Source organism: Arvicanthis niloticus, chromosome 21 (genome assembly GCF_011762505.2).
Source record: "Arvicanthis niloticus isolate mArvNil1 chromosome 21, mArvNil1.pat.X, whole genome shotgun sequence".
Classification (NCBI taxonomy): Eukaryota; Metazoa; Chordata; class Mammalia; order Rodentia; family Muridae; genus Arvicanthis; species Arvicanthis niloticus.
In genome coordinates, this window is record NC_047678.1 from 38,424,718 (window position 1) to 38,449,450 (window position 24,733).

General features: G+C 40.8%; 1 protein-coding gene across 1 annotated transcript in view; it reads right to left on the reverse strand.

Annotated features, from left to right (window-relative positions):
- Cmc1 (C-X9-C motif containing 1) overlaps window positions 1–23,304 on the reverse strand; it is a 66,542-nt gene extending 43,238 nt beyond the window's left edge. Inside the window, exon 1 of the mRNA XM_034484157.2 lies at window positions 23,142–23,304. Coding sequence (XP_034340048.1) covers window positions 23,142–23,160 — 19 coding nt within the window. The 5' untranslated portion in view covers window positions 23,161–23,304. The remainder of the gene's footprint in view (window positions 1–23,141) is intronic.
- Window positions 23,305–24,733: the final 1,429 nt, after the last annotated feature.

Genomic DNA, 24,733 nt, shown 5'->3' on the forward strand with positions numbered 1-24,733 from the left:
GGATCAACAGGTGCACCTGGGGTCTAGGAGCCATACTAGCTGGGACAGTGTGAGCAGAAAGGTTGTCATGCATAGTTCTGGCAGCAGCTCTTCTGACCTGGAACCATCCAGAGTGGTCAGTCACAGTGACCAGTGAAGAAAGCCAAATGGAGCTGTGCACTGGCGTGTGGCTCAGAGAGCACTTGTCCAGTAAGTGTAAGATAAGGGTTCCACCACAGCGTTGTCAAAAATAAGTGGACAGACAGATAGATGGAGACAGAGGATAAGATGAAAGGCAAACTATGGAGAGAAACAAGTTTTATAAATCTCATCTGACAAAGGACTTATATTGAAAACATATGAAAAGCCTTTAACTCATCAATAAGAAAACAACCATACAAGGCTGGCAAGACACCTCAGTGGGTACAGGCCTTTGCTGCACAAGCCTAGCACCTTGAGTTTCTACCCCTGGAGCCCAACCAAGAGTGAAAAGAGAAAAAGAGAGAGACCTGACCACACAATGTTGTCTTCTGCCCTCTATGTCATTCATAGTCACACACCCATATTATCATGTGCACACACAGGTACACACACTATGGTGATAATTTTAACTAGTGAAAAACAAGGCCAATTATAAATGGGCAAAAGACTTGAACAGACATTACATAAAGGAGATACACAGATGGGGAAAAGCATCTGAAGAGATGTTCAATGTTACTACTTTAGAGAAGGCCAAAGTAAGGAACAAGGAGATAGTAATAAAAGTCTGTCAGAATGATTTAAATGCCAAGGAGTTGACAGAGAGTAAATGCATCCCCTGTGTGCTGCTGAGAAACTTCTGACCGTGCCACTCTGGGACATGAGGTGGATCTCCACCATACAGCTAACCATACATTTATCATACAACTAAGCAGAGTTTTGTGGATTTACTCCAGAAAATTGCAAATTCATGTTCTTGTGAACAACTGTGCATAAACCTCACTGTAGGTCTGTTTATATTTATAATACATAACACAAAGCTTTCAACAGGTAAGTGGACGTGCAACAGGTAAGTGGACGTGCAACAGCTCTTCAGACTACAGAACATTAGCAATAAAACGAAGTGACCTCTGACATACAACAACTTGGAGAGAGTCCAAGGGTATCGCACTGAATGAACAGACCTTAAAGGTTGCAGGGAGAAAGGTGCACTGACAGAAAACAAGCGGCTGAGAGCCAACACGGGGATGCTCTCTGTAGTTAGACTGGCTCTGCTGCTGACTGTGGGCATACTTACTTTAACCTTTACACAGGGAAATATGCCATACAACTAACTATAGGCAAGAAAAGAAATAGAGATAGGTGGTCTGGCTAAGAGGCAACAGCCTGGTGCCAGTGTTAACCCCCAGGTTTTCCACAGTGGGTCACAGTAGCATGTTCCAACCTTTTCTGTTATGTTTTTCCCCTGAAAGGAGCTTTGTCTTTGACTGTGACCCTATGTGATACTGATTACACACAGACATTAAATATGTTTATATGTGTCATGTATGACAAGACTTTATATATGAAAGAATGAGATTTGGGTCTCCCCTCCAATATCAAGCTTGGTTCTTTGAGGGAATATCACCTGCTGAAACGCATGTATGATGATTACATAGCTACCATTAGGGAAAACTGGGTAAAAGGTACACGGAAATTGAACTAGTTTATGGTTTTTTATGAGTATTATTAAATTACCACAAAGTAAAGTTATGCTTTTAAAAGCTAAGCATTTTCGAGATCAGAGAAACTAGTATAACCAAGAAAATGCAAGAGACCATAAAAACAGCTCTCTACTCATGCTCCTTCAGGAACCATGATGAAATTCACTGGGTCAGACAACAAAAACAATACAGAAGAGGACCTGATTGGAAAGAGGAGCAGGAGGAGAACACAAAGTGTAACGAGGGGTGTGGCTGCGATGTGATCGGAATACATGTGTACATGTGCAGGGACTAGGGGTAAGCACAGCTAATACACACTAACAAAAACATTCAAAACGCAAAGCCAAATGCAGCCTATGATAATTCACAACTACCAGAACGGCTAACATTTCAACACCGACAACACTAAGTGACGGACAAAATGTAAGAACTCTCGTGTGTGGCTGCTGGAGTGGGAGACACTGGGAAAGCCCATGCTGAGTGATGTGTAACCACACACTCAACTGTGTTCCATTTCTACAGACTCATTTTGTGAAGAAATGAAGCAATATGTTGAGAAAACAATGTTTACATCATCATATTAACCAAAACTGACTTACCAATAGAAACTGATAATCTACCACTAACATTACCATGGATAATGCTGATAACACTCAACATAGATAAACACTCAAAAAAAAAACCAAAAAACAAAACAACCCTGACTGAGCAAAAGACAGACACAAGAGTATGGGTGACTGATTCAAGAACAGGCAAAATGAACCTACACTAGAAAAAAGTAGAGCCGTGCTGTCCACCGGGATTGAGAGGGTCATTTCTGGTGGAGAGTCTGGGATATATTTGTAAAATTCAAGATGCGGGCATATAATTTTTCACACTCTAATAAGGGGTCAACCTCCTCTCTAACCCATCACCCACAAGATGTAGTAAAAAAGAAAGGTTATTAGGATATGGGGAAGTGGACCTGTTTAGAAATAATTCTTTGGGGCAACTTCAATCTTCACTATTCTCAGTCCAGTCCGCTAGCAAACACCAAACATGGACCAGCAGTAGCAGTCTGGTGTATTTGAATCAGTAAGGGCAGTTCAATCCAAAAGAAACCGTGGGGCTCACCAATCAGCTAGAGCCTGCGAAGGCAGCGAGAGGCTGCAGGTATCTCAAACAGAAGTTCTTTGGTGAGTTTCTCTCCATGAAGTCTCCACAAGGGAAACTCAGCAATGCAATGTAAGGCAAACCAATCCGTGTATCATCAACATAGACTAGCAAGCCAGAGCAAAGCAGACCAATGCTCAAGCTCCCACTGTCTGTGGAATCATAATTGTATCCGTTCTAAACACCTTGTGTCCTTTCACTTGTTTGCTGTAGCAAAACATTTCACCTGTGTTGGTTTCAGCAAAACATTCTTTCATGTGTTAGCTTCTGCAAAACATCACTATGATCTGAGTCTCCTGATGCTCAGGCTCTGATTAAATTTTTTTTCAGTAATTTTGATGTCAAGATTTCCTATGACTTTCTTATCTAAATCAAGGCTAAGTATCAGAGTTGTATTTCCTACATCATAATCTCCAGAAAAACTCTGACCAGACCAAGCATTTGTCAGGAATGTTTGCGACTAGTGTTTCTGATCTGGTATTTTTCACTTTATGAATATCTATAAAGACATCACTGGTTGAGCACTCATAAATTGTGTGTCTCATATCTTGGAAAACTTCAGATTTCATATTTCCGCATTAGGGGTGCCCAACATGTATAAAGATTATTGCTAGTTTCAGTAAAGTTTGTTAGAAAGCACTGTGACAGTGTTCCATGGATCACCTTGTACAGGGCTGTTACTCAAGGGAGCCAGCTGTAGTTGTGAACACATTTTGCAGACTTCTGTAAAGATTGAGCTGGTTTACTCAGTCCAATGGTCTGAAGAGCAAATATGAGGTTATCTTCAGCAACTGCATTGACTGTAGGTTCAACACTTGACAAACTGCAATAAGCCCGCCCTTCCTGACAGCCTGCCCAGCCCCACATCCCAAACTGATCAGCTGCCTACACCAATCCCTTGCACTAAATGACTTCATATATAAATACATATAGATATATAAATATATATATATATCTACTACCGAGGGTTTCTCTGATAAAGCCCGCATACACTGCTTAGCAAGGCTTTGATGTGAGTTGAGAGAGAGAGAGTGTGTGTTACACAAAGAATTTTGAGTATAGATTCATTTTCTAAGGTCTTCTTAATTACTGCGATCAGAGGAAGTTTAAGATTTAATTCTCAAGGACACCATCCATCTCAATCAAGATTTCACAGTAAATATGCAAAGCATTTCTCCTGATTCCTTTTCTCTTGCCCACACCTACAACTGCATCCAAATTTCCACTGCCTTTGTCAATGAAGACAATCATGTTTTATGTATCAGAGTGTGAACAGTTTTTACCTTTGAAGGCTACCTACTATCTCTGTTCTGTTTGTGTGTTTGTATTTTTTAACAGCATTTTAAAATGTCACTAACCATTCCTGCCTTGCAGCACTTACTAGGTAAGGCTCACGAGGCAGTTTCTTAAACTCTATATAGTATACTATTTATTTAGGTCTATCTTTTTTTTTCCCTTTAATTTTCCTATAAACTGTCATAAAATTAGGGTAAAAGCAAATAGTGATCTTTGAGAAGATAATAGAAATGCAGATGGACATTAAAGCACGGATTTAAAGGACCCTATCAGAGCAGTGGAACCTGAAGGAACTAAAGAAAAATGTTCCTTGTTCTCTAATTCCAAGTGAAACAAAGTGACAACACTTGGAGACAAAATAAAAATAAAAAAAATTAAATTAAATTAAATTAAATTAAAAAAAAAACAGAAAGGAGAACTCTGATGTTGGACAGGCTAGATGTGAGGTGCTTGTAACACACCTTGTATACTTGAAACTAGGATTTTTCTCTGCACACCCCTTGTCTCTGTATGCATAGTGTAAATCATTATTAAGTATCAGTACTTAATACTGTAACTGTTGAACAGAGTTGAATAACTATGGAATACTGATCTACTTTACAAAATCCATTTTAAAGTTTCACCTTTTTCTTTCAACTACATAGTCTTGCTGAATACCTTATTTATTACATACCTGGTGAATCTATTCTTTCCTTTTTAAATCCTGCAATGGTTTTATGCAACTAAGGAACTATTTTTCTGGATCAGTTCTTTGACAAGAGACATAACTGTATATCCTGAACCATTTTTCCATGAATAAACTGTAGCAGAAGTCCATCTTTAGTACAAATCCTGGTTCTCATATTCCTATCAAACACATTGATTTTATCTGGATCACAAAAATTCCTTCTCATCATTCTTCTAAAACTTGCCAGGGCAAAGAAACAATTCTAGAACTGCATGGATATCATTTCATAGTTCCAAACTCTGACTGCTGAATCAGAAAATAATGCTGTCACCCACACTTGCTCTCTGCACAGTGTAGCTCTTACCCTCATCAAGAAGCTGGTTTTACAGCAGATGGAGACCACTACAGCGATACAGGGAAAATGAGAAGAGCACACGGCCATGGGCTGCATAACGCCAGTGGATACATCTAAATCAAATACCCTAAACAGAAGCCTCAGGGAGCATGGAGGGAAAGACAGTAGAAGGATTTTAAGAGCCAGAGGACCAGCATACTTTCTTCAGACACTTTCTTCAGGACAGGAGGGGAATGTTGCCACCGTGAACTCTCAACAGTATGGCTGACTACACAGGACCTGTGATGACCACACAGGTGTTAGGAGCCATGTCGAGTTTGCTGAAGTAGCTATACGCTCGCCATTACAAGATGGCGCTGGCTTCCTGTTCCTGCTTCTTCTTGGCCTTGGTGTCTACAGCTGTGCGCATGCGCAAGGCGCAAAATCTCCCGCTGAAAGTACTATCAGTGGATATGTAAATGAGACCTTAGTCTGTAACCAATGAGGGCAGATCATGTCTCTTTGAAAGTATATAGTTAGAACATTCTGGGTTTTGGGGTCCTTTGTTCTCCATCTTTCATCCTGATAACTAAAAGAGCTATAACAATAAAAGACGCTGTCAGAAGAATCTTGAGTGTGACGTGCTCCTTTTCGGCGAGGTAGTGTGTCACATTTGGTGCCGAAACCCGGGAGTGGAAGCCGAATGCCCCCGAGGATTGTCTACCCTGAAGGACCCTGCTTAGCTCGCAGAGACAAGATTCAGAACTGACGGTGCAGTAAGTCTAGACACTTTTCTGTAAGATATGGTGGATCCTATGCTTGGTCTTGCTTTCGCTATCCCTGTCTGGGCGGTGGTTGTTCTCGTGTTTTGCTTTTGCCTTAATTGTCATATTAAGGGATGGGAGTGTACATGTCCTCCTTTTCAAAGTGAACCGTAAATCACAGGCAGATAACTGTGCAGGTTCACCCAGTCCTGTAGATAAAGAATTATGGGCAATCAACAGTTTAAGCCGGCTCTAGTGGCAGTGCAGGCGCTGCTGCAGGAAAGCGGCTTGACTATTTCAGATGGGGTTCTTTTGAAGTTTTTTAAAGAGGTAGATAGAGTTGCTCCGTGGTATGGTCCTACAGGATCCCTTACCAAGCGATCATGGGAAAAGTTAGGAGCTGATTTAGCCCGGGAAAAGGAGGAGGGAAGATTGAGAGCAGGCACGTTACCTGATTTTAAGATGATTCAGGCATGCATAGCGGATGAGAAATGCCAAGAAAAGATTAGAGAAGGACAAAGGGTCCTTACTCAGTGTCAGGATAGCCTATCAGAAGCAGAAAAGGAAGGGAATGCTAGCAGAAGAAAAGGCAATGATAAACAGCCTTTATGCCCTCCATGTCAGAAGAAGGAGGGGGAGAAAAGAAAAAAGAAAAAAGAGAATGGAGCTGAGAAAATAGCTCAGTCAGAGAAATCTAAAAAAATTTATCCAGCCTTGTCTAGGTTTAGAAAATTAACACTGAATGACTCCGCCTCAGAGGAGACGTCCTCTGAGGATGGAGAAAACGAGGACAATACTTCGTCCCAGGATGGGTTGGATTCGGATGAACAAGCAGAATTAGATGAGGAGGCAGCTCATTATGAGGAAGAAAGATATCGTCCGGATCCTCCTTATGCGCCTGGCATTTTGCCATCGGCGCCGCAGCTGCTTGTGCGGAAGACAAAACAGGAACAGGCTAGGAGACATGTTATTCCAATAGCCACCTCCTTGATTCCAGAAAAGGAGAGAAGAAGGATTAGAGCAGCCTTTCCGGTTTTTGAAGATCAGAATCAGCAGAGATACCATCGAAGTTTAGACTTGAAACAATTAAAGTCATTGGCAGAATCGGTGCAAACATATGGTATAAATGCCTCTTTTTTTACCCAAGCCTTAATAGAGAGACTTGCAGAAAGTGCTATGACGCCTGGGGATTGGTGTAGTACTATCAAGGCAATTGTCCCTACAGGCAAATACTTAGAATGGAAATCTCTTTATCATGATTTGTGTGCTACACAGGCCAGAGATAACATGGCACAAAATCACCCCCAATGGAGCTTTGATATGCTCACTGGCCAGGGGCAATGGGCAATTAATCAGACCCTATATCCAGCACAAGTTTATGAACAGATTAATCAGGCTGCCATCAAAGCATGGAAAAGTTTACCTAATAGAGGGCAGGTCTCTGGAAACTTAACAAAGATCATCCAAGGAACTAATGAGCCATTTTCAGACTTTGTTGCCAGGATGATGGAGGCTGCAGGAAGGATCTTTGGAGATTCAGAATCTGCCATGCCATTAATTGAACAACTTGTTTATGAACAATAAGGTGAGGTTTGCTTTTACCTTGCCTAGCATTAATCATGAAGAACCTGATAAAAGGTATCAGTGGAGAGTTCTACCTCAAGGCATGGCTAATAGTCCTACTATGTGTCAAATTTATGTTTCTAAAGCTATAGAGCCTGTACGTATACAATATCCTGCTATTAGAATGTGTCACTATATGGATGATATTTTATTATGTTCAAAAAATATAAATAAATTGTCACAGGCCTTTGTGTTGTTAAAAGAAACACTCTTATCAAGAGGGTTGCATATAGCCCCCGAAAAAGTACAAGAAGGAGAAGTGGGAAACTTTCTAGGAGCCGTCATTTCTCCTACTTATATAATGCCACAGAAGGTTACTATTAGGAGAGATACATTAAAGACCCTAAATGACTTCCAGAAGCTTTTGGGCGATATTAATTGGATACGCCCTTATCTTAATTTAACCACTGCAGAGTTACAACCTTTATTTACAATTCTAGAAGGAGACAGTGCTATTACCTCACCCCGAGAACTTACTCCAGAAGCTCATCAAATATTAGATAAAGTGGAATTGGCCATACAACATGCTCAGCTAACTCGGTTAGATCCATATAAAGAATTTCAACTGTGTATTATTCCATCACCTAAACAACCCACTGCCGTTCTGTGGCAGTGTGGTCCCTTATTATGGATTCACCCTCATAATTCTCCTGGTAGAATCTTGTGTCATTACCCAACTGCTGTGGCTAATATTGCACTTAAGGGTTAAAATCAGCAACAGAACATTTTGGGAGATTCCCAGATGCCACTATCTGCCCATACACAGCCCAGCAATTACAGGTATTGTGCGTTACCATAGATTCTTGGGCAATACTGCGGTGTACATTCGCAGGCATTATTGATAATCATTATCCTAAACATCCTTTATTACAATTTACAATCAATAATGCTTTTATATTTCCTAGATTAACAAGCCTTGAACCCTTACCAGAGGCCATAGATGTTTATACAGATGGCTCAAAAACAGGTGTTGGGTGCTATGTTGTTCGGAACAAGGCTATTCAGATTAAATTCTCCTATACATCGCCACAACTGGTAGAATGTGCAGTTGTTGCGGTGGTCCTTAAAACTTATCCAACCCCTATTAATATCATATCTGATTCCTATTATGTTGTTAATGCAGTACGTCAGCTAGAAGTTGCTGACTACATTAGTCCTAAAAGCACTGTCTTTTCCCTCTTTAATGAGATACAAATGTTAATTAGAGCCAGACAACACCCATTTTTTATTCAACACATACGGGCTCATTCCTTACTTCCTGGACCGTTGTCCTTAGGTAACGCCCGTGCTGATAAGGGCACAAAACAAATGTTTTGGGCAGGTACTGTAGAACAACAAGCTGAGAAATTTCATGCCTTATATCATGTTAATGCAAATACTCTAAGACTTAAGTTTAACATTTCTCGAGGTAGCACGAGATATTGTTCTGAAATGCACTTCATGTGCTGAATTTAGACACCCTCCTCATATAGGGGTGAATCCCAGAGGTCTTAAACCTTTACATGTGTGGCAAATGGATGTCACTCACTATACAGCCTTTGGAAAGATGAAATACCTACATGTTTCAGTAGATACCTGTTCGGGGATTATTCATGCAACCCCTCTAGCAGGAGAAAAAGTATCACATGTTATTACTCATTGTCTTGAGGCCTGGGCCGCATGGGGCGAACCCATGCAACTAAAAACAGATAACGGCCCAGCCTATACTTCAAAAACTTTTCAACAATTTTGCATGTGCCTTGATATTCATCATGTTACAGGATTACCTTATAATCCACAAGCTCAAGGCATAGTTGAACGTGCTAATGGTACATTGAAAACTTATTTACAAAAACAAAATGGGGGAATAGGCCATACCATGGGGCCTAAATCATCCATCTCACTGGCCTTATTTACTTTAAATTTCTTAAATTTGGATGTGGATGGACGGTCCGCCGCAGATAGACATGCCTCTACGCCATTGTCTCCAAAAGAGTACGCCCGGTGGAAGGACGTGTTAACCAATCAATGGAAAGGCCCGGATCCAATATTAATAAGATCCAGGGGAGCTATTTGTATTTTCCCACAGGAGCAAGAAAATCCGATCTGGGTACCAACAAGATTGACAAGAATAGTGAAGGATGGAGAAAAAGAAAATCCGGATCCAGAGGCTGTGGACGTCAATGTTTCTGATATTAATTCTTTGGACTCCCATAAGGAGCAGCCTACCTCTGTGGGCAATAGTGAGAACATGGCCCGTTCCAATGCCTGTACATGCTAATTCGACTAAACTTCCTTTATTCTTATCTACAAGTTGTGCCATGGAAGCACCATGCATCAAAACGCCTAGGTTTGAAACAGAACCATATAATGCCACCTCAATAAAATTAAATACGGCATTATGTTTTACTTTCCAAAATGAGACTATTAGCTCTGGGAAAGGGCCATGTATTAAAATTACAAAAATGAAATTGGGATATTGGGAAGATCCACTTGTTGCTAATAAAATTCCCACAGGGATATTAATGAATGCCCTGTCACAAATAAGTACTGGAGCAACTAGTGGAAGTGGAACTGGTGGTAATAATACATCTTCTAATATCACTACCATTGTGCTCACTAGCAATGTAACTATACCATTACCTGATAATTCTCCTCTTAATGTGACCGCTAAAAGACAGATACCATGGTGCTATCCATTATTGGATTTTCCTCCGACATTTACAGCATGTCAACCACCAGAATTACGGAAATTTAAACTATCGGAGGGTTTTTATTTTAATCAAAAGTTAAAAAGATTTAAAGCAAATAACACTCATTCTGGCCCTGGGAGTGAGTGGCCATTTTTCAAATGGATAATTATAAATGATGCCGAGGCATCTACTAGTATATCAGCTTTTGCTAATTTACAAGGAAGCTTCCATACATCTAATAATGTCAGTGGAGACCACGCAAAGTAATAAAACAAAGATCAGTTTATCTAATTTGAAGATTAATCAACAATATTCTAATTATACGCTTGAGCCATCGCTAGTGTGTGTTCAAGCACCATATTTTTTCCTTATATTTGATGAAGAGTTGTTTGAAAACAGCTCAATAATTAATTGCCATAGTCCTAATATTACATGTTACTTAACAGAATGTTGGAATGGAAAAAACCGGACAGCAATTGTGGTGAATATTCCCACATTTGTACCAGTACCTGTTGAAGCTGACCCCAAAGATTTTACTATCGTACAATTATTGAGACAAAAAAGAGATTTTGGCATTACAGCAGCTATAATCACTGCCATTACTGTTTCTGCTGCAGCTGCAGTGACTGCAGGTATTGCCATGGCCAATCAAGTGCAAACAGCCTCACTTATTAGTCAAATTACTGAAAAGGCATCTGATGCACTTGAGACAGTGAAAAGAACTGATGCTCATTTGGCCTCAGGGGTCTTACTGGTCAATCAGCGCATTGACTTATTACAACAACAATTACAAGCGCTTGGAGATGTCGTACAACTTTCTTGTGTGGCTTCCACACATTCCCTATGTATAACCCCCTTACTTTTTGATAATTCTTCCCTTGTTAACAGTTCTATTATTTCAGAATATCTGAAGGGGAATTGGAACCAGGAGTTGGAGTTTCTTCAAGAAGAATTACAGTTGAAGATATTAGACCTCAACAATACAAGCCTTGATATAATCAGTTTCAAGGACTTTACCTCTTGGCTTTTTTCTGCATTTTCCTTCTTTAAGGAGTGGGTGGGGGTAGGTTTGTTTGGCTGTATGCTACTTGGAGGGACATTGATCTTACTCTGGTTGTTCTGTAAAATGAAAACTCAACAACAACGTGATAAAGTAGTTATTGCTCAGGCATTTTTGGCCATTGAGACTGGAGCATCCCCTCAAGCTTGGTTGAATATGCTGAAGTGCTGAGACGCTGTTCCGTTTATGCACGCTTGTGGGCACAGGAACCCATTGCACCAAGCTGTAGACGGGACAGACTTTTGATGCCTCCCAAGGCTCGGGTTCCCATTGCGCGGGACTAAGGCACAAAAGGTCTCTAGTCACTATATGCTATTTAATAAAGACGGGGGAGATGTTAGGAGCCATGTTGCATTTGCTGAAGTAGCTATACACTCGCCATTACAAGATGGCGCTGGCTTCCTGTTCCTGCTTCTTCTTGGCCTTGGTGTCTACAGCTGTGCGCATGCGCAAGGCGCAAAATCTCCCGCTGAAAGTACTATCAGTGGATATGTAAATGAGACCTTAGTCTGTAACCAATGAGGGCAGATCATGTCTCTTTGAAAGTATATAGTCAGAACATTCTGGGTTTTGGGGTCCTCTGTTCTCCATCTTTCATCCTGATAACTAAAAGAGCTATAACAATAAAAGACGCTGTCAGAAGAATCTTGAGTGTGACGTGCTCCTTTTCGGCGAGGTAGTGTGTCACACACAGGCTGACATATAAACAGAGATGGAGGGAAATTTCACAAAGCCCTACTCCTAGATAAAGTCATTGGCTGCTGAAGGGAGAGTCCACTTTTTCCAAGGATGAGTCCCCTAACTGATTACACAATTGTCAGTGGTGAACCCTAAATGCATCCATATAGGCAGCACTAACTGGATTCAGTAGGGTTTTTATAGGTTACAGCGTGTATGTGCGTATGCATGAGTGTGTGTGTGTGTGTGTGTGTATGAAAAAATAATTATTATAAAAGAGGTTGTAATTCTAGAATGATGTGGGGGACACTAGAGTTGGAGAAAGGAAACAAAGGGTGTAGCGATGGTGTAAATACAGTATACTCATGAATGAAACTCTCAAAAAATTAAATTTAAGCTAAAAAATTTAAGAGTTTTAAATGTATAAATTTAAAGATTTTTCTCATTTGATAGTATATAAGCCATCATACCAATTATTAATTATAATTTTGTATATAGTACAAAACTATCTTCAATACTACACATACGATAAAAAATTAGAAACTTATCTCCTAGTCTTAACATATTGTATATGCCTAGGTTATGCATTTATATAAGAGCCTGACAAAACTATCAAGTTTATAGTGTGCTACAATATAGCCACATAAATTTATACTAAGACAAGAATCAGGGAAACAGCACTGGGGGAAACTTCCAAAGCTCCAACTTCTCAGCATTCTATCGTCACCTGAAAGTCAATTTTCACCTTTTCCACTGGCTGCGTTTGTTAGCTCAGGGTTTTTTGGAGGCTCATGTGTTCCTGCAATATGGCAGCACTAGATTATAAGGCTACTGATAGCAGCACTTGCTATGAATCTACAAGATAGCAGTGAAATAAATCTTAATGCTGTAGGATTTTTCCTAGGAAGGAATATGGCACACAAAGGTCCAGGCCTGCCTTTTCAGTAATGAATATATTCTGATTTAACCAATTTAGATTTTTAGAAGACTTTATTTACTTTTATTTCATGTGTTTGAGTGTTTTATCGTATGTGTATGTACACATGTGCATGCACACAAGTGTGTATGCAGCATGTATGGCTGATGTGTACAAAGGCCAGAAGAAGGCATTAGAGTCCCTAAAACTGCAGTTATCAAAAGACAACTGTGAAGCAGTACATGAGTGGTGGAAACTGAGCCGGGGTCTTCTGCAAGAGGTGCAAACACTCTTGACTGCCGAGTCTCCTCTCTAGCCTCCAACTTAGTTAGCTTCTGGACCGTTTAAAAATAGTATTAATAAAGAAGCGTTACAAGGTACTCTTATTTGCATCTGGAAACATTTTCGTGCCACTGTTTATTAAAGGAAAATGAGAAAAGTGCCTGCAATAGTCTGCTGAGTGATGTGTTTGTTTGTTTGTTTGTTTGTTTGTTTTGATTTAGGTTTGGGTTTGGGTTTGGGTTTGGGTTTTGGTTTTCTCTGTGTATCTCTGGCAGTCCTGGAACTCCCTCCATAGACCAGGCTACCAGGTTGGCCTTGAACTCTGAGATCAGCCTGCCTTTGAGTTAAAGATTAAAGGCAAATGCCACCACCACCCAGCTCTGCTGAGTGTTTAGTGGGACGATAGTTTCTATCTTTGGTTCCCTCAGGTACTACCGTCTAAGGAACTCAGGTGAGCTCAATGCTAAGAGCACAGCTCTCAATTAGAACCTCCGCAACCAGTGCAGACCAGTGCCCTCCACCCAAGAAAACCTGCATGTTCACAAGCTTGCCAGGCTGTTCAAATTACATTCTCATGCTAAAAACAAAATAAAAATAATTTTAAAAAAAAAAGTGCTTGGTGAGAAAAGGCTTAAACTGGGAAGACCTAGACAGCGAACAGCAGTGGCCCTTACACCGTATTCCTTCCAAGGCAGACTTGAGCTGACAGCACAAAGGGAGCTTAGCTGGAGAGAATTTTCTCCTCAGTGAAACTTTTGCTTGCCCTGAGCTGCACAATCACATGGGGCTGGTCATAGCAGCCCTCTCTGTATTTTATTCCATTTTACAGAAGGTCAAGTGCAGGCTCGCATGGGTGAACCCCACAAAGTGGTAATAGCAAGATCACGTAATCCAGTCCCCAGTCTTCCATGAGAGCATTGCACACGGGGAGCAAGGGCCTATTTAAAGGATCTGGCAAGTGAGGTTAAGTAAGTGTCCACAGTAACAAAGAAGCCTGGAAACAACCTAGAGACAACAAGGTTTCAGAAGCATCTTGGGAGCAGGCAAAATTGAAAACACCAAAGTTCTAGGTTTGCTTTTTCTTTTCATATTTTTTTTATCAGAAAGTCAAATAGAATTCTGATTCCTACAGAAGAGCATTTTTTTAAAGTTAAAAAAAATAGCAAGAGAAGCAGTTTGTCAATTAGAGGAAATAGCAAACATGCAAAGAGAGAAAACATTAAAAATTAGGTTTGCAAAAAATTAGTTTAATGCACAAGAAATTCTACAAAATGCACAGATTACATCAGTGTGGTAGCTGTGTTTCTTTTTGCTTAGCTTTTGGGTCACATCTCCCACAATAACACGCTCTAGCTGACCATCTTTGTGGGCTTCCTTACTGCAGTCCTCCACCTCACTCACAGGAATTGTGCCGGTTCCCAGGAGCACCTACTTCTCAGACCTCAGCTTCTACAGACTGGCAGGCGTAAAGCTTTCATTTTTCCAGCATCACTTCAACAAAGATGAGGCTACAAAGATTACATAGCTCAGCAGGATGCTGCCGTATTTACAGGAGACCTATTTAGACCTAAGGCAGACTCCAGCAGCAATGCAATCCTCACAAATCCTTAAAGGAATTCACAAGCTTCATTTACAGCAACAAAATCAAGTATAATTTCCCATTGTTTCCTGTAAAAAGGACATCAAGCCATAGAGAACTCAAGTAAAGGCTTCATAAAGGAACAAAAATTTGCCTGTGACCTGTTTAACAATATTCTGCCCAAATGACTTGCTTTTCCTCACAAATACATCTAGAAAACAGTAGAATATCCCCAACTCTGAATGCTTCTGGGTGTCTTTGCCCACGTCTCCACTGTTTCTTTTTTTAGTTTCGTAATTTTTCATAGCACAGTGGTGGGGCAGGGAATTCCCGAGAGGCTATAGGTGTATGTCACAAGTCCTGCTTCAGCTTGAACACTCAGATCACATCTTTCCTGGTGTGGCCTTCAGATTCAGGTTCCAGCATAACTGGACCATGATAAATTTTTTACCTTTTTTTTTTTTTTTTTTTTTTTGATGGAAGAAGAGGCATACACCATTCCACAGATAATCACCTACTTCCTGTATCCAATTCAACTCTGCTTATACTGGCCAAGATTTACATACACCTTCAGAACTAAACCTTGCCAAAATGATGATATCAAAACTAACTCATTATAAGAAGCCTGAAGCAAACTTTAAATGTTTCAAAATATATCCCAAACAACGGTAAGAGTACCAGAAAAAAAAAAGTACTAACGCTGACAAGGTGATTAACTGCTCTGGTTCCTTTCAAGGTAATCTTAAGGTATCCATTTTTTCTTTCCTTCTTTAATATGGAAATCTTCACAAATTGTTGAGTTATTCCTTGCACACAGGCCATGCCAATCTCTGTGTACTTCCAGCTGGCGTGTGTGCTGCCAAGGATCACCCTGTCTTTAAAGTGCCAGTGCTAGTGACCAGGCTCCAGCCCTCGCCCTCATCTCCTTGCCCTCTGCTCACATTCTCAACAACCTGCTGGGAATTTCCAAGTCCCGTCAACATGCCAATTTCAACTTAAGTTTGAATCTTCATTGTAACATTCTGAGTTATAGTATCCAACTTTCAAATAAAATGTTTACACAGTATGTTTGCGGATGGAGGGAGGGAGTGTGAGATAGCTTTACAGTGATGAAGTTAAATGATTAGGTAGGGCTGGCTTTATAAAAAATACAGAGCCCTTCCCTTCTACCATATGAAAATCTATAAAGCATCTATCAGCAAGGCAGAAGATTCTTACCAATATCAAGATCACCTGGCATCTTGGATTGCCCAGCCTCCAGGAAGGTAAGAAGATATATCATGTCTATTGTTCAAGCTACCTACCTAGTCTGGGAGTCACCTAGGCTATGGTATTTGCTATGGTACAGTGAGGCAATTAAGGAAGACTCTGGTAATCTAGAGTCTTACCCTGGCTGTACCTAAAAACCACCATAGAAAGCAGGTTGTTTCTGATCCTTGGGCTCCATCCAGACAGTTACTCCGGAAGTGGAGAGGTATTAAATGCTCCCCAAATCATCCTAACGTGCAGCTGATTACCAGTGAGCTATGCTTACTGAGTCTAGAGACTCTAGTTGTTTTTTTAACTAGTCTCTAACTCACAGCACAGCATACAGCAGACATGCAATAAAACCACTTAACAAATACTGTACAAGAAAGCCTCAAAATTCAATAGTTATGAATATTTACTGTTAATAAGTACTGGGTGCCTCTTACCACATTAAAGGCTATATACGGAATGAATAAGACAGATAAACTTCCTTATTCTGCACCACAAACATTTGAAAGTCTATGCTCTCAATTAACCATGCTTAGTTTGATCTGTAAAAACTCCCAGGAACAATTCATTATTATAAGAAAAAAAAAAAAAAAAAAACCCACAATACCAGTTCTTTCAAACTTTCCCAGCAATCTTATTCTTTTAATGTAATGATCTAATACAGCCGTCTGGGCTAGAAATTTAATTTGTGTATTAATATTCTTATCTGAGTACAATTTTATTAGGTTCACTTATATTAAGGCCTGCCTAGTATCTCTCATCTTTTGACATCTATAAACATATATTTCCACATATACACCATTAAATAATGATACTAATTTAGTTTAATTAAAAATAACAAGGGTTTTGTTCTGAACTTTCTGGGCTGAGTCAGGAACCCCATGCAATCCATGCATGAGGAATATTCAGAATCAAAAACACTTGATCAAGGCTTGACAACACCTTAGTAAACATCTAGTCTATCTTTGTCTCCTCCCTCTCATCCTGAAACCTTCTATGATGGATGCTACCTGAAGCTGATGATGCCTGAAACCAGGATTCAGTCCTACATCTTCCCAACTTATATCTCAAGGGAAAAAAAGCTGGACTGAGAATGAGAGAAACACCATACACAGAAGTCTACAGCATTTTTATATGACTCTTGGAGGGTGAATTCGATTAATTTATTTTAAAGACTGAAGAGGGACGACAACCAGGGAAGCTTCTTATGAAACTTTTAAAGAAATGAACAATGAAGAATGAAAAGAAAGAAAAAGATACATCTATTTACATGGCCAATTCCAGGTACGTCTTAGGCCAATGTTACTCGAGAGTTTTTTAGTATAATCCTGAAATATATTACAAAATACAGTGTATTTATGTAAATACCCCTGCATCTCTGAACACTGAGAGTTTCAGATAAATTTGTTTTGGGATGGAGCTGGTATGTCTCCCACCGCAGAAAATGTTAGTGCATTCACCCCTATAACCTTCCCAGAGCTGTCCGTGAGCAGCAACCTCTACAGTCTCCTTGCTGCTGCCTTCCTTCCAACTCCTGTGGTCACAGGCAACTGAAAAATGGTTCCTAAGTCCAGCCTCCTTGCTCACCACACCAGGACAAACTATCCATTTTGGGTGCACAGGAAATAATCAGACTGAGGCTAACCTTTCCAGAAACCACATTCTTCCATTTCCTCCATCCCTTCCCTGTTTCTCTTATACTTCCCTTTCTAAGAGAACCACATCAATAAAGCTATAAAGAACCTCTTACAAGCATCACCTGTCAATAAAAAAGCTTATGGCCAATGAGATGAGGCAGAAAAGGGGAGGTGGGACATCTAGAGGAATAGAGAGAGAATTCTGAGAAATAGTCAGAAATTCAAGAGATTCACCCCAAAACACTGAGGAGATGGACGAAAGAAGATGAAGAAAGGAAACCAGCCATGGAGCTGAACTCAGGTTAGATAAAGGGGATAACTGAGTTATGAACTAGTCAGAGAACAAGCCGAAGTTTATGGCCTCAGCATTTATCTATAAATAGTTACTCTCAGAGTTGTTATTTCTGGGAATTTAATGGTTGGGAGGAAAAGCAAAGAGTTACATAAAGCACTGCATGTAAAACATCCAAGTGGAACCGATACCTTGTGACTTCCCTTCTATTATCCCTAAATTCAAAAAGAAAAACAAGGCTGCTCAAAGAAATAACAAGTTCTATGAATCAGATAAACCTTAGATATCTTGTGTGAAGAAAATATAAAAAAAAATGTTCAAAAAACAGGATCATATCACAAGGATACAGAAGCTGGTGTAAAAAGACTTGCAATAGTCAAGTTTGAACACAAACACAATTCCATATACAGGTAAGCTGTAAACCACTGAAAACGGGCCCTGGGAGTCCTTACCAGTGTCATCCTAATGCATTCCTAAATAAATGCATGGGAGACTCAGGGATAGCTCTTACAAAATGTCAACACGCACCTAGTAAATGTAGATGAGCCGCTGACAGCAGAAGATGGTTTCATAACCATCATGGGAAATGATGAATCATGTAAGAACCAACTGACGCTAAATCGAAGGATTTTTAAGGAGCAGACATTTACACAGCGTAGTGATCAACCTATTAACTGCAAGAGGGAGAAAAACAGCAAAGAAAGGGAAAGCTTACTTATGGTAGGTAACCAAAATTACTACCACCATGAAAGACAATCACGCCATGTGACTCTAGATATAATACCTAAGAAAGACACATCACTTACTCCATATTAGCTAAGTATGGATAAATTTGATCTAATCAAAACTTAGAAAGGCAGAAAACAAGCGAAATTCTAATTGTTACCACATAACTAAAACCTTGTGGTCCTCCTTCTCTCGGGATAGAATTCAAAGTTCTTGAGGGTTTACGGACACTTCCGTATTTACCGTATTCACAAGGGAAGCCCTCGTGGTTCAGGCTTCTATCTCAAGTCTTCTTTCTGTGCATTCTGTTTATTCCAACCTCTGTAAAGTTTTCAAAGCAACCCATTCGAACACTATTAGGTTAATCCACTGGGACCAAAGCAATGCATTTTCTAAGGCAAATATACTTCTAGACTAGATATACAGACATGCACAAGCTGACTAGTTACTCTTCTCACTCTGGGACACCATGGTCATTCATGTCCAAAGAGGCACTAGAAAATAATGATGCACACTTGTAATCCAACATCTTAGAGGTGGAGGAAGGAGAGAGGCGGAGGAAGGAGAACCACACAAATCTGAAACCAGTGTGGGTTACACAGTAAGTTCAAGGCTAGCCTGGGCACAACAATAAAACCTGTCTCAAAAAAAAAAAAAAAAAAAAAAAAAAAAAAAAAAAAAGGCCAGGATGAGTTTGGAGACATAAAGAATTGGGGTTTGTAATCCCAGTTCCACATAAGCATGTGTGTTGGCACATGTCTCCCAGCCTGGAGAGGTGCAAGCATCAGGAGGAGCACATATGTAAGCTACATAGTTAACTCAATGCATATCACCTCACATACTAAGCACATAATGCTTGAGGGGGAGAAAAATTCTTCATATATGTTTAGACATCTAACTTACCAGAAAGTAAGTTTCCAGTAAATGTAAGTGCTAGTTCTAAGTACAGACTCTACTAGGTAGCACTTCATGTAGAAAAAGATCCAGAGTAAATTTGACCCCCCAGGACCTGTCACTTCAGCCTTTTCCCACAATGCACCTCAAGGCCATCAGCTTCCTCATCTCACTTTCTGCCTCCAGCCTTAGCAAGGCCCAGCTTTCTCCACTTAACCAGACTCCTAGAATAGAACAGCAATGGAACCACAGCCCCAGAAGGACACAGACAGACACACAGACAGACAGACACACAGACAGAGACATCTTGCAAAAGTAAAAGGAAAGGAGAAACCTGCGGTAACTGACAAGGGAAGAGAAGCCTTGGCCATCCTAAAAAGGAGGCAAGAGAAAGAGGAGGTAGGCAGGAGCGCTCCTAGGTAGTACACCAAATGCATGACTCCCTGACGCTGTCATCTGGAAATATAAATTCAGAAATGTTTCATGAAATACCAGAATAGGCAAAGGTGTAAGTAGGAGGTTTCTTGATACTTTCAGTTATTGGATATTTTATACTTTGTTAGGGGAGGAGCTAACTTCTAAGACTGCTATCAGATAGAAATCAAAATAAAATTTTAAATCGACAGCACCAAAGAGGACCTGATGTAAATTAAAAGTTCTTATCTATGACTGTAACCTATAAAACTGTCTACAAACCTTGTTTCTCAAGTATTTTTTTGGACTAGTATTTATATCTTACTGGTTCCCTCACTAATTAATGAGCTGAAGAAAATCTTTAACACATATCCATTTTTTTGCATGAGTCATAATTTTATGTTTTTGAAAATTAATTATATTAACAAGCATGAATTTTAACATTTGTTTTTTATAGGTGATAGTGGGTTTGTGTTTTAAAAAAAATCTCTGAAAGTTTTAATCACTAAATTTGACTAGATTTTTCTAAAATATGCAATGTTTATAAAAAGTATTATGAGTTTGCAAAGAACCATAACTTGAAATAAGATATACTTAAGTCCTAGTATAGGAGAATGAGCTGTACTTCAAACTCTCGCAATATTATTGCGATCAAAGGTCCCAGTTATGACTGAAGGCTGTAAGAATCTCCTATCAGAACAGGGACTAGACAAATATATATATATATATATATATATATATATATATATATATATATATATATAGTGATGGATGAGTCAGCAGAGCCAGGATCATGCAGAGCAACATGTCCAAACCGCCTAACAAGGACTTCAGTGTCAGAGGATCTCAGGGTGCAATTCAGGCAGGCATCAGTATGAATTCAATCCCTCGCACTACCACTTCACTTGGTATCTTGTCTTTTCTCTAGTCTCTTCCACCTATTACAGTAGAAAATAATAAGCATAATTGTGGCTGCTAAATCTTCAAGAAGTGTGTTACCAACTCTATAAATGGGAAAGTTTAAACGAAAAGACACAAAAGAATTCTGATGCAGCCTACATCTCACTATTGGGTCCAGGCTTTGAGAAAAACCAAAAGAAAAAAATTAAAATGATTTATTATAGAATTCAAGGCCCTAAACCAGCTAGGTGCTCACCTCAACCCACTTTCCCAACCTTTTCCCTTATGGCTTTCCTATGTTCTCTGCCCCTCAAGCATCTGCCACTCTGAATGCCCACCATGCTCCCAGCCCCCAGCTCTTTTCATGGTAGCGTCTTCTCATCCTTGACATTTTAAAGCAAATGGCACTTCTTCATAAAAGCTCTTAACTTGGCAAAAGTACCTCTCTCCTCATAGTCTTTCTTCATACTGTATCTGTGAACAAACAGGGAGTGACTATTTTGAGTGGGGTCCTTGTCTGTCCTATATGTTACTGTTTCCTAGGTTACAGAACAATATACCGTGAATACTGGGTCCCCAACAAGTTTATTTTACCAAAAAGCACTAAAATAAAGGCATGGTTGACAGCCTAGGTTGAGAAGGAAACCATGTGGTTTCTAACAAAACTTGGTCCTATCAGACAATAGCTATGTAGCCTTAAGCACCCTACACACATTCCCAAGGGGTTAGGAGTAACTAGAAACCGGTGAGAGCAAGTATGGAGTGTTTGTTTCTTACATTTTCTCATCTGTCTAAATAAAGATCCATGCAGGCCTTTAACCCAGTGGTTCCCAACCTGTGGGTCACCATCCCTTAGGCAAACTTCTATCTCCAAAAAAAATGTATGAGTCCTAACAGTAGCAAAATTACAGTTATGAAGTAGCAATGAAAATAATTCTATGGTTGGTGGTCACCATAATGTGAGGAACTGTTAAAGTGTCTCAGCATCAGGAAGGTTGAGAACCACTGCTTTAACCTGAGTGTCCCCATCTCTATCTGTATGAGATTCTTTTCAAGGTCATGAAATACCAAAATTATATGCACTTTACCTGAACTTCCCTTACCCATTCCTCATTACTGCCTCCTACCTTCCAATCAAAGTAGTCACCCTCAAACCAAAAAGGACTGGGTATGTTTTACCATATAATCACTGCTCAGCACTGCTGCTCCAAAGCCTGAGTCTACTGCTGCTTCAGAGTTCAGTCCAAATATTTTGCCGTGTTCCACAACTGCTGTATGCTTCAAATTACAGAAGTCCCTGATAGTCTACCACTATCTGCAGTCAGACTACACACAATAGACTCAGGGCTATTACGTTAAGTGGGAAGCAAGCAAGGTGCGGCAGTAGACAGAGGTTTGCTTTAAACCAAGTGCCAAGTTCTATGATGAACTGACATTTGAATTCAAATCTGACGGATGTGGAGGAGCCAGCTAGTAAACAGGGAGGGAGTGACTATAAACAGTGGCTTAACCTTTCTGAGCCTGCTTCCCACTCTGTAAAAATGGAGATAAAAGAACCAACCATGCAAATACTATTCTGGGACAACTGAATACACTTAGCTTGATAATAAAGTCACAAGTTGTTTGAATGCTATTCCTAGTTTCCATCCTATTTGAGAGCCACATGTGACCTTTCCCTTCAGAACCTTCAAAGGTTTCAAAGTCTCTAACCTACCAATACCTTGAGTTTTCCTATCCATAAAGTCTAGACCCATTACTTTTCCATCTCTGCCTCTTCGCCGTTACTTAACTCAAGTACTGCGAGTGCGTTTCTGTAAAACTTCCTGAGGAACTGAACTTGACTGCAAACCTAAGTGGAACCATGCAAGTTAAAACACCACGGAAGGGGTTTTGAAGAGCTTTTCCAAGAAAATGCCGCTAGCCTTTGTTACATTGGGCTACAAGGATGAATTTGGGAGTCGAGGGCATAAAATTACCGGAAACAAAATGTCAAACTGCACCAGTATGAAAGTTTACAGTTTTCTGGGACAACTGTGTCTACACCCAATACTGTTTAAAAGGAGCCTGTGCCCCAACGGAGGAAAGAAAAAAAAACAAAAAAACAAAACTAGCCAGTGAAGAGATGATGGAAGTTGACATAAGGAACCCAACGCCCCTCACTGAGCAACTAGAGCCCCAGCAAACAGCAGATGGACGGCCAGTCGCGGAGAGTGGAAACCCAGACGCCAGGCTGAGTGAGGCGCTAACCGAGGAAGCCGCGCATTTTCGAGGAACCTGACCCCTGGCGCCGGGCGGAGACCCGCGCCCAGGCCCTCACAACCACGCCGACCCCAGTACCTGCGGGGTCCAGCGCCATCTCTGAAGGCGGAGAAGCTGCAAACCACTTTTGGGCTCTGGTGCCGGGAGGGGGAGGAGCCTGAGCTGGGCTGCGCGCGCAGCCACTCGCCCGCCCGCAGCTTCCCGCAGGAGGGGAGAGGGAGCGCGACCTCGGCAATGAGAAAGGCCACGCCCCTTCCCCGTTTCTACTTCCGGTTTGTTCTACGCCTGCGCCTGACTACCCTCTCCGGGAATTCTGCTGTAGAGTAGGCGGGGTTTTCAGAAGCTGGCCCCCCCTCGGGAGGCGTGGCCACGCATGCGCCCCCAAGAGACCGCCTCATGTGTACGCTGCCTGGTTTTTCGAAGTTAGCACGTGGGATTTGAGATTTCGGCCTCTTATCTCAATGGTACTGAATGTCTCGGTCATTCAGTCGTTCGTCCCTCTGTCCCTGTCGGGTTTTAGCCTCAGTCTTGAGTGCCAGAGGACAAGTAATGAAAATAAAGCCCTTATTCTCAACGGGCTGTTACTGGGAGAAAAGCCACCTGCAGGAGTCCTGCACAGAAGACTTCTGTTTTGCAAACATCCTCTGGACGTGCAGTCCAGTCTGGGTGATGTTACGGATCTTGACTCTCCGTGAAAGCTGTAATTCGTTGCAGACATACGGGAAAGGAAGAGTGGCCCGAAGGTAACTTTCTGGGTGACACTTAGGCCTGTTTCCGCTCACTGACCGACTTTGAATTCTGAGCCTTTATCAGATCGCCATTTAATGAGCTCGAGTCTCCAAAGGGTGAGTAAGGCCAGGGACAGATGTTTGGAGAAACATGGAGCAGCTGCCTCTTCCCTGCAAGGGATTTAAGGCTTTCAAAATGACCCCCTCCCCACCTACCTGCAGTCCCTCCTTCCCTGCTGTTGCGTCCGCCTGGTCAGTTGGCAGAAAAGATACCACAGTTGAACAGGCCTGGGAAAGTGTGTTTCTGCTCAGCAGGACTCCCATTTAAGGGCCTGTTTGGACATAACACTCTCATTACAGCTGTACGCTGAGGTGCCAAGGTGAAGAATTAAACCTTCACTCAGCCGAGCAGGAAGTCGGTTCCTTTACTTGTATATTTTATAAATGTGCTGAGAAACACACAGGGAAACTACTATGGGTGTCCTTTTTTTATTTTGCTGGAGGTAAATGATTTTAAAAGACCAAAACAATGTTTTGTTGTTGCTGCTATGGTCGGATTAGGCAGAGGCTCACGTAGGTCAAGCTAACCACTGGATGTGTAACAGAGGCACAAAAACAGAAAAGTCAGGCATCCATCATATAAATAATGAAACCAAATATGCAAAACCTATCTTGATAAAGGGAGTAAGTTTGTTCTGCTTCAGTTAGAACTGTGTATGCTCTTTTAATCCTGTAGCCACACCTAGTGGCCTGTGACATGAAAATATGGACTTCAATTTCCAAGGTTATTCTTAGGAACACACTCAAAACAGAACACATCTCGGAGCCCTTGAGGGACCTCTTACATGGTTTCTACCATGACAATCACGTGAAACATTATTGTTCAGTATTTTCTACTTAAAACAATCCACCTTTCAGACTAAACATTTGCTGTTTGCTTTT